Source organism: Myotis myotis, unplaced genomic scaffold, assembly GCF_014108235.1.
Source record: "Myotis myotis isolate mMyoMyo1 unplaced genomic scaffold, mMyoMyo1.p scaffold_m19_p_7, whole genome shotgun sequence".
NCBI lineage: Eukaryota > Metazoa > Chordata > Mammalia > Chiroptera > Vespertilionidae > Myotis > Myotis myotis.
Window position 1 is genome coordinate 70,034,104 of NW_023416379.1, and position 15,857 is coordinate 70,049,960.

The following is a 15,857-nucleotide window of genomic DNA, read 5'->3' on the forward strand; positions in this document are numbered from 1 at the left end:
GGTCGCTTTGATGTGTGCTGACCATCAGGAGGCACACGTGGAACATGGCAGGTGTTGACCATGGCAGGATGATTGAGCTGGTGAGCAGGGGCACCAGACCAAGGTAGGGTGCTGGTCACTGTCATCAGGGAGAGTCTCTGGTAGTTACTGAAAATTCTTTGCTCCCACAGGCTGTGGTCCCGCCCAGCATTCGCACCTGCTGCCTGTGCCAGCCTGCTTTCACCCACTGCCAGTGCCTGGCACTGGACCCAATTCCTTGGCACTGTCAGCGGGTGCGAGCGGTGACTGCCGGCCCCGATTGCCCCTCAGGGCTTCTCCACCTCCCTCTGTTCTTGAGGGGCAATCGGGGCAGCAACCGCCACTCGCACCTGCTGACAGCACCAGCCCTGCTCTCGCCCACTGCTGGCACTGGCCCCAATAGCTCCGTGCCATCAGCAGGTGCGAGCAGGGCCAGCACCATCAGTGCATGGGAGCTGCGGCAGCAAGAGTGGGGCTGTGGGCAGACGGGGCCAGGGCCACAGTGGGATAGGTCAGGTGGGGGCATGTAGGATGGGCCAAGACCGACCCCTGTGCCCACTGCAGCCTCACAGCCCATAGTTCCTTTCAAGGTGCACAATTTTGTGCACTGAGCCCCTAGTTTAAATAATAAAAGACATGGTACTGTTTCATTGATAATAAAAAATACAAAGTTCAAAATCTTAGTCATGCAGAAATTTTGCATATGACAAAATTGCCATTTGAATCATTAGAGTAAATAGGGACTAATCAATAATTGATGTCAAACAACTGGGTAGTCACCTGGAAAGAAAAGTCAGATTGGTATTTTGCAACATTCCATATTAAATGAAAGTGTTAAATGTAAAAATTAAAAAAAAAAAAACACAGAGAGCCCTGACCGGTTTGGCTCAGTGGATAGACAGTCGGCCTGCGGACTCAGGAGTCCCAGGTTCGATTCCGGTCAAGGGCATGTACCTTGGTTGCAGGCACACCCCCAGTGGGGAGTGTGCAGGAGGCAGCTGATCGATGTTTCTCTCTCATTGATGTTTCTAACTGTCTATCCCTCTCCCTTCCTCTCTGTAAAAAATCAATAAAATATATTTTAAAAAAAACACACAGAGAAATGTTACACAATTACTTTATAACTTTAAATGGAGAAGGCCTTTGGATCTTTAATCAAAATTTAGACATCTGAAAGAAAAGATTGATCATGTGACTACATGAAAAGGAAAAATGTCTCCTTGTGAAATTTGTCATAAGTGTAGTCAAATGCCAAAAGGAAAATTCTGAATGAATATAAAGTATTTCTAAAGATATGTGAAAATACTCATCTTTACTCATAATGAGAGCAAAGAAAAATTTAAAAGCACCATAAATATATAATTTTTCTTTTAGTAGTCTGGAAACAAAAATTGAGAGTTTGACAACTTGGTGATCTTATCCATTGCTGGCAAAATGTAAAATGACTCTAATATCTTGGCAGGGAAATATTAGAAATGTATATATGATTTGACCTAGCTTTTTCATCACATATATTTACCATGCATATGTTGAGTAATATATATGAAAGATTATACTTGGCATCATTGGTTATTTAAGCAAAAGAATAAGCACAGATGTATAAATGATTGTGGAATACTCCCAGTACTGATTCGACAATCAATGAGATACATGATAAAAGGAAAAGAAAGGAAGTAATGCAATAATATAGAATCATGTGTAATAGGCTACCTTTTAATTCTTTATATTCAACTTCTGATTATCTCTCTGGAAGGCTTTTTCTATCTTCTTTGCCCCAGTGTTGACATTTTACTATTTGGGGAATTTGGTGAATTATATCCATACTATTTAATTGAGATATAATTGACTGAAATACTATGTGAGTTTCAGGTACACAACATTATCTTACCTAATAATAGACAAACTTGTAAATTGACCGTGCCTCTGCTATGCTCACCAGCCAATCAGAATGATATGCAAATTAACCCAACAAAGATGGCAGTTTATTTGCATATGCAAGTGCGGAGCGAAGAGTGAAGACAGCGTAGAAGGAAGCCAAGTGATGCAGAAGGGAGTGAAGTGGCGGAGAAGGGAACGGATCAGAGGCAGCCGAGACAGGAGCGGAGGCGAGGCAGCAGAGACGGGAGGGAGCGAGGCAATGCAGACAGGAGGGAGCGAGACAGCGGAGATGAGAGGGAGCCAAAATGGCAGAAGCAGGAGGGAATGAGGCGGTGGACATGGGAAGGAGCCGAGGCAGCAGACACAGGAGGGAGCTGAGGCGGCGGAGACAGGAGGGTGCGAGGCAGTGGAGAAGGGAGCGAAGCCCGCCTCGGCGGTCTTCTCTCCCTTCTCTGCTTTGCTCTGGCCTTAGGAAGCCCTATTCTTGCAGGAATAGGCCCAATGAAGCCCTATTCTTGCAGGAATCTTCCTGCAATGGGCCTCTAGTGATTCTATATTTGTACATAATAAAAGTGATCACCACAGTAATTGTAGTTACCATTATTCACCATATCTTTTAAGCTTCTCAAAGATTATTAACACGTTAAGCACCCAGTCAGTCACCAGTGACTGACACTATACTTTCCCTCTGTAAGACAAAACAGGCTGGGCGTTTAACATGTTAAATACTAGAGGGCCCGTGCACAACATTAATGCACTGAGGGGTGTGTCGGGGGGGTCCCTCAGCCTGGCATGTGCCTGTACCACCAGTCCAGGACCCCTTGGAGGATGTCAGTCTGCTGGCTTAGGGAGCAGGCCTAACCCAGCAGGCAGATATCCCCGAAGGGGTCCTTAGAGCCCCTGCAGAGGCAGGAGAGGCTCTTGCCACCGCTGCTGTGCTCTTAAGCCATGAGCCCAGCCTCTGGCTAAGCTGTGCTCCCCCTGTGGGAGCGCACTGACCACCAAGGTGCAGCTCCTCCATTGAGCATCTGCCCCCTGGTGGTCAGTGCCTGTCATAGCGACCAGTCATTCTGCTGTTTGGTCGATTTGCATTTTAGGGTTTTATTATATAGGATATGTGCTCACTGTTATTTCCCCTTCTATTACCTCTGTGGGTTAAAGCATTTGTTTTATTATTGTAATACCTCTTTTAATGCTTTGGGGGGAAAGGACAATAATATCTCAGTTAAATTCAAATATTTAACAAGTACATCATTATGGCAAAATATTGACTTATAAATTGGGACAAATTAGATAAAATGTATAAATTCATAGAAAAATGCTAGTTGGCAAAATGATTCAATAATAAATATAAAATGTGAATAATCCTACAAAAGCTCAAATAATTAAATAATATAGTTTTTAAAAAATATTTCAACAACAATAAAATCATGGAAATATATGGTTTTCTATACAAGTTATTTCTAATATTCAACGAAGAATCACTAGTTGAACTCCTCACAAAAATATTAAGGAACATTCATCAATTTATTATATGAGGCCAGCATACCATATTTGAATTATTTTCATCACATTAAAGGTATGATTTTTATTGACATTAAATTTACTGAATATTTTCATTTCTTGTGTCTCATCTCTAAGAGACCCGCTCGGCATTGACTATTTTATTATTAATAAACTAATCATTTTCTATAATTATAAGATTGTAAGCAGTCAAATTATACCTGTAATGTCAAAAAGAATTGGAACATTATGCTGGCTTCCTAGCTTTCTCCTTTTTTTCCAGAGTGATATGTGAGATTTCTAAATTAGATCTGCACACAGCAGGGGCATTTCAGCTTGGAAACCATCTCCACCTTAGAATTCAAGTGTCATTTGCAAAGCTTACAAGATATTTTTCAGAAAGTCATGCTTCATGAACCATAGACTTTAGGTTTGCTGACCATAAGCAATCCAAAATCATAGTGTTAGCTATAGGATTCTGTGGATAAATACTATCTCTCTACCAAATATTATTGGTCTATTTACTAGGAGGTGTATCTATGTTTACATGGAGATTTATCAGGTCTCCTGTGTTCTTTCATTTCCTGTAATGTTGCATCCATTATTAAAAGATAATAGGTTCTCAGTTCAGCCTAATTAGTTCCTTTCTGCCCACAATTTTGAGACCTCATTTGTGTGTGTGTGTGTGTGTGTGTGTGTGTGTGTTTTGTTTGTTTCCAGATTTCTCATTCCCTAGTTTCCTATCTGTTTAGCAATCATATTCACCTCCTCTGTAGATACTTCAACACATTTATCATAGATATTTTACAGTCTTTATGCAATAATTCTAAATCTGGGCCATATTTACATATGTTTTTACTAAATTTCCTCTTGAGTATATGTCATATCTTTTACTTTTGTGCAATCTCATTTTTATTGCATCATAGAAATTATATCTAACAATAGAGTGTGAAGTAGTTAAATTATTTATGTATATCTGCATCTATACCTACACATACACACAAGCACACATATTTCCTTCCTTCATTCCTTCCTGTGAGAAAATAAGGATGAGGTCCTGATTATTTTTCTATCACAAATGCTTTATTTTTTAAAATTTCTTTTGAAGTGGTTCCCTATACAGCTGTAGTATGTAAAATTATTTTTATAAATATTGTTTATAGTAACTACATCAGTTTTCCGTTATTAATTGAAAACTCATTTGACATTTGATTATTTTTTAATGGATTAGCCCAGATACTGTGTCTTATACTGATGCTCTGTATTTCAGGCTACATTTTTTAAAAAGTTATCTTTATTATTGAAAGTATTACCCCCTTTTTGCATGTTGAACCCCTCTAACCCACACCTGCTCTTCTCCCCGCTTGCAGGTCCTCATAGCATTGTTGTCTGTTTCCATGGGATGGATGAATATATATATATATATATATTTTTTTTTCCCCCTTTGGTTAATCTCTTCCCATCCCTCAACCCCACCCCCTTACCCGCGGCCTTCCCTCTGAGATTCATCAGTCTGTTCCCTGCTTCTATGTCTCTATCTATTTTGTTCATCAGTTTATTTTGTCGTAGGCTCATTTTAAAATGAGATGGTTGGCACCCTGACTAGTTTGGCTCAGTGGATGGAGCGTCGGCCTGCGAACTGAAGGGTCCCGGGTTCGATTCCGGTTGGGGGCATGTACCTTGGTTGGGGGCACATCCCCAGTGGGGTGTGTGCAGGGGGCAGCTGGTCGATGTTTCTCTCTCATCGATGTTTCTAGCTCTCTGTCCCTTTCCCTTACTCTCTGTAAAGAATCAATAAAATATATTTAAAAAAAATAAATAAAATGCGATAGTTGGGCCTTATATTTTAGGTCTCTTTCATATTTAGTGCTCTATAGATATAGAACCTTATTTTGTGATATATGTCATATTGATCTGATCAAGTAATTTGACAATTCTCTTTAGTACTTAAATGTGACTTCAAGTTTGTGAGAAGTTATTTTCTTATGTTTTTTTTGTTGTTGTTGTTTGAAAGTATCTGAAGGTGAAAAGTGTGAAGTGACTATTGATGCTTACTTCTTTCTCACTGAAAATTGCACTGACAATGCAGACTATGTGAACAAATCTGAAGACATTGATTATCCATGTTTGTTTCAATGTGAAAAAAATGGAGGTAAGGTAGCATTTCTCATATTTCTCTTTAATTCCTATTGGTCTGATTTGAAAAAAGTTAGAAATGTTAAGTTTATAAACTTAAAGTCCAAGATTTGCGCAGCTTAAATAGAACTTCATAAACAAATTTTTAACAACCTACTTGGAAATCTTTTTTTTCAAATTTTTTATTATGTTTATAATATAGAAGGGTAATGAAGAGTTTTAACAATCATTTTATTTCTAGTCTTTTTGTGGTTTAGTTTTGTTATAATTTGCTAACTGATTAAAGCCTCTTAAACACAATTATGATTATGCCATCTTTTTGTTTAGAGATCATAAAGAACTATGATTGTCTTTTGGAATATACTTAAGTCTCTGGAAAATTTCTAATCTCTGTGCAATTTTACCATTAACAATTATGGGGCCTAGTACAAGAATGCCAAAAGTGGCCCTGTTTTCCGCCATCTTGCCTTCATCTTGTACAAATTAGGGCAATATTTTCAAACAAATAACAACAAGAAGCAATGATTTTAGGATATTTATTTTAAGGAACATTTGTCAAAATGATTCAGAGGTTTTTAAAAAAGTTTAGTTAATAGAATATTTATAACCACTCTTCTCTAGACACAACCTAATTTGGCTATTTTATATAGAAAAAAACATTTAATTTTATTTTTATATTTGGCATATATTCATATTCAAAATTAATAAAACGTTATAAGCTTTTTATTATTAAATCTATTAACATTAAGCCAATTTTATAAAAAAACCCAGTTTACTTCAAAAGCAACCAACTAAAGGGGCATTACCAATATAGAAAACAGACTTCAAATTCCTCAGATGTTTTAATTTCATGTATACCCTCATTTTTTTTTTATTAAGTTACACTCAGATGTATTAGGCTTACTATAGTTTTACATGTATGCATTTAGGCAATTACAGGTATATGACTATGAAATAGATGACTAAAGTTTTTATCTTTAGGATTTACTGTACTTTATTAGCATATTAAGGAACATTATCTATTAAAATTACTAATTAAATAACTGTATACTTTCTCTTAGGATAAAAAAAGCAAATCATATTTATTATCTTGTATACATAGTTCTATTTCTTTGTTTTCTTTTAAAGTAACTACCAACTTTAACTACGGTAACTAACATTATTTTTTTTAAGACTGAAGAGAAAACCTGAAGACAGCAATCAAATAATGTTTTAGCTATTTTATTTTTTCATGATCACACATTTTATCTAACTTTTACAACTTTGATGTTAATTAAAATAAACATAAATATGCCAACATAAATATACAGGGTGGGAAAAAGTAGGTATACAGTAGTTCATATGGAAAATAATACAATAATTAATAAATAATACAAAATTAACTGTGGGCTTCTGGTCAAGATGGCAGTGTAGGTAAACATGGTACTCAAATCCTCCAACAACCAAATGAGAAATACAACTAAACTTTAGAACACCATCATTGAAAAACTGCCTAGGGAGTTAAAGAAGCCACATGGAGACTGGTAGGATGGGCGGATATGATAAACAGCTGATCTGACACCCACTTGTGGCAGTTTATAATTGCAAGGAATGTCCTGGCTGCAGTATTCCCCACTGAGAAGCAAATGTTCCTAGGCCTAGACCAAGGCCACCCAGCCCAGGGTTCCAGTGCCAGGAAGAAAAGTCCCCATAACTTTGGGCTGTAAAATCAGAGGGTATTGTAGCTGAGGGAGACAGAAGGATGGATGCTGGAGTCCCAGGCAGTTCCTCTTAAAGGGCCCACACATGGACTTACTGGGACTCGCCTCTTCTGAGCTTCAGTGATTTGGCAGCAACTTGAAAGGAGCCAGAGACATACAGACAGCAAAAAAATTGCCTGGCATCAGGGCAAAGCTGAAAGGGGGAGCAGCTCTCTGCCAGATAAAAGTGTTGGCAGAAGCCATTATTCCTTTGTTGAGCTCTCCCTTTCCACAGAACTAACAGAGGGGTGCCATATTTAAGTCTCCATCAAGCAGTTCATACTGTTCACCCCATCCTGGTAATTCTCTGAAACTTGAAAGCTAATTCAAGCCATTTCCAGTGGATTTTCTATATAAGTGTCTCTCTTGCCTCATGCTTTGGGCTTTCCTAAAATATCTCAAATGATCAGCATCTGGCCTCTACATACCCTGTACCTATCTAATCACTGGGTTTTACACCTGAAACTAATATGATATTGTATGTCAACTGTAATTGACAAATAAAACATGATTTAAAAATTTTTTAAAAAGAATTATAATTTGGCAGTTATAAAATAGTCACTGGTATGTAAATTACAACATAGGGGACATAGTCAATAATATTGTAGTAACTATGTACAGTGTCAAGGGGTACTAGAATAATCAAAGAGATCACTTCTTTTTTATTGTTTTTGAATTACAATGGTAGTGACCATTGGTAATGCTTGTCTGCATACATACAAGTCCTTTGGTTGATCTCTTACCCCCGCCCCCTTCCCTCTGAGGTTTGACTGTCAGTTCAATGCTTCTCTGTCTCTGGATCTATTTTTGTTTGTCACTTCATGTTGTTCTATATATTCCACAAATGAGTGAGATCATGTGGTATTTATCTAAAGGTCTAACCACTGTTCTGTACGCCTGCAACTGATATAATATTGAATGACAGCTGTAATTTCAAAATATTAAAACTTGATTTTTTTCAATTAAAATAAAAACTAAAAGAAAAAAATAAACTTTGTTCCTCATACTCAGAACTATAAATCTACTTGTGCCCATACTGTACATCAATTAATTATATAGGATGGCCCAAAAAATGTATACACAGACTTTGAATAATTATAATGATTAATAAAATACATTTCATTTTTAAAATTGAGCTATCATTTGTGTATCTACTATATATTTTTATTTCCTGATTTGCATTCAATAGGAAATAGGGTTAATTTTAAATTATATTTAGAGATTAATATTTGTATATTTTTAAAATAATTTCTCAGGTATTAAATGTTAATTTATTAATTCATTTTAATAGCAGTGTAAAATATTGATATTGTCCAAGGATTTGGAAGTTGCAATTTACACCATCATGTTAAGTCCTTATGATTTGTAGTATTATCAGCAAAACTTTCTAGTACATCAGTGTAGGTGAATCAATAAAAAATTACAAGATTAAAACCTTTTAAATTATATAAATTATTAAAATGTCAATTATTCCAATTTTATATTTTTAAAATTATTAACAATCTGATTAAACTATGATAGAATAGTCCTTCCAAGGTTTATAATCATTCCCATTTGCCTAAAAAGTCATTTATTTATTGGGAAAGTCCATAAACTCTCTTAAATATAAGTAAATGTCTATGTTCATTTTTTTTTTTTAATCAAGACTTTCAAGTTTATGCCAAAACTCTAAGAACCTAATTTTCTATTCATAAAAAAGACTAAATACATTACCCATTCACATTTACTGCTTTGCTAAAATTTTGGCAAAGACAAAACACATAATTTAAGCACAGTTTATCATTTTCCTTTTCCTTATATTTTTGACTATCTGATCAATGGTCCCACAATATACATATAATGACAGAAAAATATTTATGATCAATAAATATTATAATTTTTCAAAAAAAGCAAAAATAAACAAGTGAATGGGAGCTAAATTCAGGCTGATATGAAATCATGATTGTTAAAAGTTAATTATCTCCTAGCTGCAAAGAGTAGTAGAGGCTTAAGTACAGAAAAACTTATTTTTACAAAGATACACACCCACAAAAACAAGTTGTTAATATGGACAGTTTAAACAATAATTTACACCCTTGACAATTCCATAAAGCCATGTAATTAAAAACCTACTGCTTATTAATCCCCAAATTGTAAAAATGAACGGGGGACTCTTATACATCAAATGCTATTATACATCAAATCTCCTTACAAGTGTAGAGATTTCATTTTTATTTTAATGCATCTGTCAAATGAGCGATTTTGTTCTTGTCGAAACTTCTACAGAGTGGCCACTGCAATTATAGATTGTCCTTGGGGGGATTATAGCAATTAGAAAGGTATGTACATGAGTTACAACATGAAGGAAGGAATGCATGATGTCCAAGACTGAAAGGACCCCATGAAAATATATTGAGGTGCTTGTGTAATGTCATGTCTTATGAAATGCCAAAGAGTAGTCAATCTCAACTGAGGACCTGACAAAATTGTGTAAAAAGATTTTGAAAAGGTGGCTTAAGGAAAATTTTGTCCTGGAAATGCAGACTCATGTGACCATATAAATTCACTGTTCATTAAATTAGCTAGATGATGAAGTTGTAAAATCTATGTTTATCTCTCTAGATTAAACTGGATCCTATAATCAAACATTTTCTAAAATGTTTTCTTATTCTTAGGAGACAAACTAAACTTAACATTTGGGAATTTGATGAAAAGGAATTGGAGTTCAGATCTGAAACTGTCCCTATGTCACTGTCATAGTTGGAGAGAGGAATCTTCATTGGTCTCACAGCAGGGTGCTGTTTGCAATCTAAGGTCCTCAAATTTGGTAGTGAGGGCATCTTAATTGGATCTTTACAGAACTGTGTGTTTGTTCATGGTTGCCCCTCCAGAAGACTACCGGACAATTCCATTGACCAAGAAATTCTCTCAGATTTATGCAGTAACAAAAAAAAAAAACACCTTTAACAGAATCTTACAAGTATTTTAGAAGGAAGAAGATATCAGAAGATATTTATATGTTTCAGAGCCTTGGTTGTCAGTTGATGGGGCTTTACTTGATCAGTAAGAATTTATATATATAGCTTTGTATGGTGGGCACAATGTGATGATAATCTTAAAGTGAGCTTGATGAGCCGAAACCGGTTTGGCTCAGTGGATAGAGCGTCGGCCTGCGGACTGAAGGGTCCCGGGTTCGATTCCGGTCAAGGGCATGTACCTTGGTTGCGGGCACATCCCCAGTGGGAGATGTGCAGGAGGCAGCTGGTCGATGTTTCTCTCTCATCGATGTTTCTAACTCTCTATCTCTCTCTCTTCCTCTCTGTGAAAAATCAATAAAATATATTAAAAAAAAAAAAAGTGAGCTTGATGAGTAAATTGTTAGTCTTGGTAAGTAACTTATTTTAGTTAATTCACAATTTTACCTTTTAGGAGCAAGTATTTCATGGAGCAAAGAGTAAGTCATTTTTGCTGTTTTCATTATTTTAGGTTTATTTCAGTTTTCATCATCAAAGACTGAAGTCCCAAAAGTATTATTTCATTTATTTTGTTAAAAAGCAAACAAACAACAACAATAAAACCCCCTTGATACTGTAGAAAGGTTTTCTAAAAGTATTTCCTACTACTGATTTGTTGTGGGGAACAGTTAGAAACGTTCATGCATAAGCAGGATGAATTGGTGTCTACTGGTTGGCTATTTCTTTGTGTTTTTTTTTGTTAATCCTCACCTGAGGATATTTTTTCCCACTGACATTTAGAGAAAGTGGAAGGGAGAGGGAGGGAGTGAGAGTGACAGCAAGCATAAGTGCAAAAGAGAGAGAGTGACAAGGAGACAGAGACACCAAGACATTTAAAATATTCTATTTCTTATTTTTTATAGATGTGTGCAAATGGATGCATTTGTTTGACTGAAGAATGAAATAAGGGATATTTTTATCTATTTATTCCCAGAATGCCTGGGAAAATGTATCTGGAAAATACAACTGACTATCAAGAAAGTCAGTGTCAACTTGAAGCAATTTATGAAGATGAATTTAATATATCTAAGTATTTATTCATTATATTATGTATAATGAGCACATATATAGGAAAAAGAATATAGACATATAGAAATACATTTTCTATATTACACTAGAATTAAAGTTAGTATCTGTGGTAAATAAAATCTGGGATAGATTCTCATATATTAAGATGTATATGGCCCTGACCAGTTTGGCTCAGTGGATAGAGCGTCAGCCTGTGGACTCAAGGGTCCCAGGTTTGATTCCGGTCAGGGGCATGTACCTTGGTTGCGGGCACATCCCCAGTAGGGAGTGTGCAGGAGGAAGCTGATCAATGTTTCTCTCTCATTGATGTTTCTAACTCTCTATATCTCTCCCTTTCTCTCTGTGAAAAATCAATAAAATATATATTTTTTTAAAAAAAGATGTATATGGTTAATACCAGAGCAACCACCAAGAAAAGCCTATATAATAAAGAAGTAGTATGCAAATTGACCCTCACTCCATCACACCATCACAAGATGGCTGCACCCACAGTGGAGGCAGGGTTCCTGTAACACAAGATGGCTGTGCCCACAGCAGAGGTGGGGTTCCCGTGATGAGCCATAAGGAGTGATCAGCAGGGACCTGAGGCTGCGTGGCACTGGGCTGAGGTGGGGGACCTGAGGCTGCACCCCCCACCTGGCGGGGCTTGACGGTGGTGGGGCTGGCCAGGTCTGGGTCTCGCGTGATTTTGAGGTGCACGTGGGTGGCAGGGACTACATTTTACTAATTTTCTTTCATCTCTGACACTTCTATTATAGAGAAAGGTCAAATAGCAATATTAAAATATTTCCTCTAATTCCCTTTTACTGTGCATGAATTTCATGCACCGGGCCACTAGTAACAAATAAAACTGCAAAAAAAAGCATTAAAATTTTGACCTGGAACTATATACTTAATATAAAAGGAGGTATTATCAGAAGCATAAAGGTATTAACACATTGTATGTGGGAAACGTATTTATACGTTTTACGTTGACTGGTAGTAGAGCGCGGGACACGTATCAATACATTTTTTATAGACTAGCGGTAGAATGCGGGTAACGTATAAATACGTTTATTTTTATACTTTTTTATTGCTCTAAAGGGATGCTAACATGCAGATATACAAATTCCAAAGGACAAAATTTGGGTCTCTAACACATACAATGGTGAATTATGTATGTACTTCCAGGTATAACGGTAATCAATCTATTCAACTGCAAAAATGGCCCGCGCCACCTGTTAGCGCGTGATAAAAACTACCCGCAAACAATGTGTTAAAAAAGACATGAGACATAAGAAAAACAAAAAGGGAAATGGCAGACGTAAACCCAACTATATAACTAATAACATTAAAATATTAAAATCAAATGGATTCAAAATTCAATCAAAAGGCAGAGATTTTCAGCCTAGATAATTTCTGGACATACCCAAGTATATGCCATCTATAGGAGACACATTCTCTACATTTAAATGTACATTTAGGTTAAAAGTAACAGATTGGGAAAATATATATCATTCAAATAGCAACCATTCAAAGCAGGAGTATCTATACTAATATCAAATGAAATAGACTTTAAAAGAATAAAAATGGTTACTAGAGAAAACCAACCACAGTATATAATAAGAAACGATATAATCCATCAGAAGATGTGTCAATTATAAGCATATGTGCCAAACAACTGACACCCAAAATAGATAAAACAAAAACTTATTAAATAAAACAATGATAATACTATAATGTTAAATTTAACAACTTTTTTGAATGAATAAAACTAACAATAACAACATAATAACAACGTTAACAATGAGTTGATAATTAATGTATAGACCTTTTACTATTGAAATATACTTTCTATGAGTCAGCTTAAAGTACATAATGTAAAGGAAGTATTTTACAACGGATTGAGTATTTACCACAGTTTTGCCCTAAAAGGGGCAAAAACATTTCCGAAAATTTTGCATAAACTTAATGAAAGTGGGGCGGTGGGTCCCCTAGCTATGTTTTCACTCAGGAAAGGGTAGTTTTGTGATAAGTATTGGATTTAAATTTCTCAACACTAGACTGAAGTTTTTGTGTATCCAACCCATATATGAAGCTTTCAATCTATGCTCAAGTCACCAGTCCCTACTTACTACCAGAAATAGCATAACAAAACGAAACCCACTCAATCACACATTTCTTAAACCTTTATTCAATACTTTCTAATTGGAAAATGTTTGGAAATAAGATCTGATTCTTATCCCCTTGTAATGTATCATCCATAGGTAAATCAGAACACATCTCATGGCTGTTTATGTAGAAAGCAAATATATTATTAACTTCTAAAGTAACTATTATTTTTACTTTGTAAACATACAAGTAGTTTGTGTTATAGCAATTAATTTTATGGCTGACTTTCTGGAAACTTTCAAATAAACTTGTTTCTTTTAAGGGCTATTTTAGGAGCTTACATTTTCCATGTAATGCTAAATATGACCAAAACACTATTTTTCATTTATAAGCAATAGTTCTGTATCGAAGTGTAAAATCTGAAGTCCACGATAAAATCAAGTATAGTTTCAAACCTATTTCTATAGAGTCTGGAGGCTTGAATAAATACAACTTTATGTGAATTTGCCACAGAAATCTATTTTGCTCAGAGTTTTCTTAAATTACTTCTGAACCAGTAACTCTAATAATTATTAATTTCTAAGACTATTATAATTTTTGCCATAATATCAGTGACTTTTTTTTATTACATTGAATTTTGAATGTACCATGAAAATTTTCCTGCCTCCCAGGCAAAAGTTTTTGTGTTACATTTTACTTTGAAACATATTTAAAAAGGAGTAAATTGGACTGCATATATATGATGTATGTGTGCTTGTTTTGAACAGTCTTGATATATTAAGCCACATTTTCTCTAGTGGCTAGAAATTTTTTTCTGTTGCATGTACATGTGTTGATATATTATTTTTCATCTTTATTTTGCCATGGAAAAATGAAATAACCTTGCTTCCTTAAGTTTTATAGTAAAATGATATAGAGGTGATTATTTATTTAAGCAACTCTAAAGTAAATATTGTAATGTGCATATACATGCTGAAAATTAATTGTAGTACACCTCATTAAAAGAAGTAGTTTTGTGTAATTAGATGTCAATAATAGTATGAGTTGAAATTTAGCTAATGTATATAAAATTATACATCATGTTATCATTTTTTTCTTTCATCTGAAAACCAATATATGTGTTATGCACATAAAGTGAAAATTTGACTATATTATAGCTTCTGGCTCTATGACTTTATGCTTTAGATTCATATGTCAAACAAAAATTGTGTGCATGTGATTAATATGATTTTGTGTACCTGGGCCAGATTTTTATTTTACTTGATAATAGCTAAATAGGTTTTTATAGGTCTAACCTTTTTTATTGCTTTTCACATTTTCTTCTAAGACATGAAATGTCATGAAGCTGTTTGTTCAGAACCTTTAAGATGACCTTTCTCTGGAGCATAGCTCAATTATGAAATAAACTTGGTGATTATATAGTCAAACAATATTAATGGAGCATCTACTGTATATAAGGCATATAGATTAAAATCTTGATATTTAGGCTAACAAATAGAGTAATATATTTAACTTCTTCTATCCCAAGAATATATTTCCATTAAATGATAAAAAAATTAACTTTCAATATTTAAAATGAGACAATATTTTAAACTTAGACTTTCACCTAATATATTTCTGTTATGTCTTTTCAATTATACCATTCACTTATTTCAAATTTAAGTACAATTCTAGTTGATTTATTTATTAAGTCTTTTAGTGCAATTTATTTTCTCAAAGTTAAAGTTCTTGGAATTTATAAGAATATTTGAAACATTTTAATAATATATGTGGACCACTATGATTTTCTTGACATTTTTTTTTAAACAAATTTGATGTACTTGTCACTGAATTGCTTTCAATTTAATAGTAATGTATCTTAAGCCAGTCAGAGAAAGATAAATATCACATGATCTCACTCATATGTGGGATATAATGATCAATATAATTTGATGAACAAGAATAGATCCAGAGACAAATGGCAGGGGAGGGAAGGGGTTAGAGAGCAACCAAAGGACTTGTAAGCATGCATATTAGCATAACCAATAGACACAGACACTGGGGCAGTGGGGGCTTGCCCAGGGTGGGAATCGTGGGGGTTGGGGGGGGGGGTCAAGCAGAGAAAAAGGAGATATATGTAAAATTTTAGACAATTAAAAAAGAAAAATAATAGTAATTTATTTTATCACTTGGCATCATATGCAGGCATATCAGTATTTATATGAATATTATAATTATGATGAAAAATACTTGTCATATTAGTACATAATGGGTAAAACGTGGTGAGTGCTTTAATAAACTGGATAAATTTATTTTAACTCAATGGTTTTCATAGGGATGGCTTTGCATTTTGGGGAAAATTTGAAAATTATTAAGGTCATTCCAATCAGTGGAACTGACTGAAACAGCTGGCCTTTAGCAGGCGGGAGATAGAGGATGAATGCTATAAATCCTTCATTGCCCAAGATACTTCCATGATTAAAAAAAATGT

At 35.0% G+C, this 15,857-nt stretch overlaps 1 protein-coding gene across 1 annotated transcript in view; it reads left to right on the forward strand.

Moving 5' to 3' along the window:
* The window catches only part of EYS (eyes shut homolog), a 1,264,258-nt gene that overhangs the window by 103,976 nt on the left and 1,144,425 nt on the right, over window positions 1–15,857 (forward strand). The window contains 2 exon segments of the mRNA XM_036318417.1: window positions 5,414–5,559; window positions 11,131–11,297. Coding sequence (XP_036174310.1) covers window positions 5,414–5,559; window positions 11,131–11,297 — 313 coding nt within the window.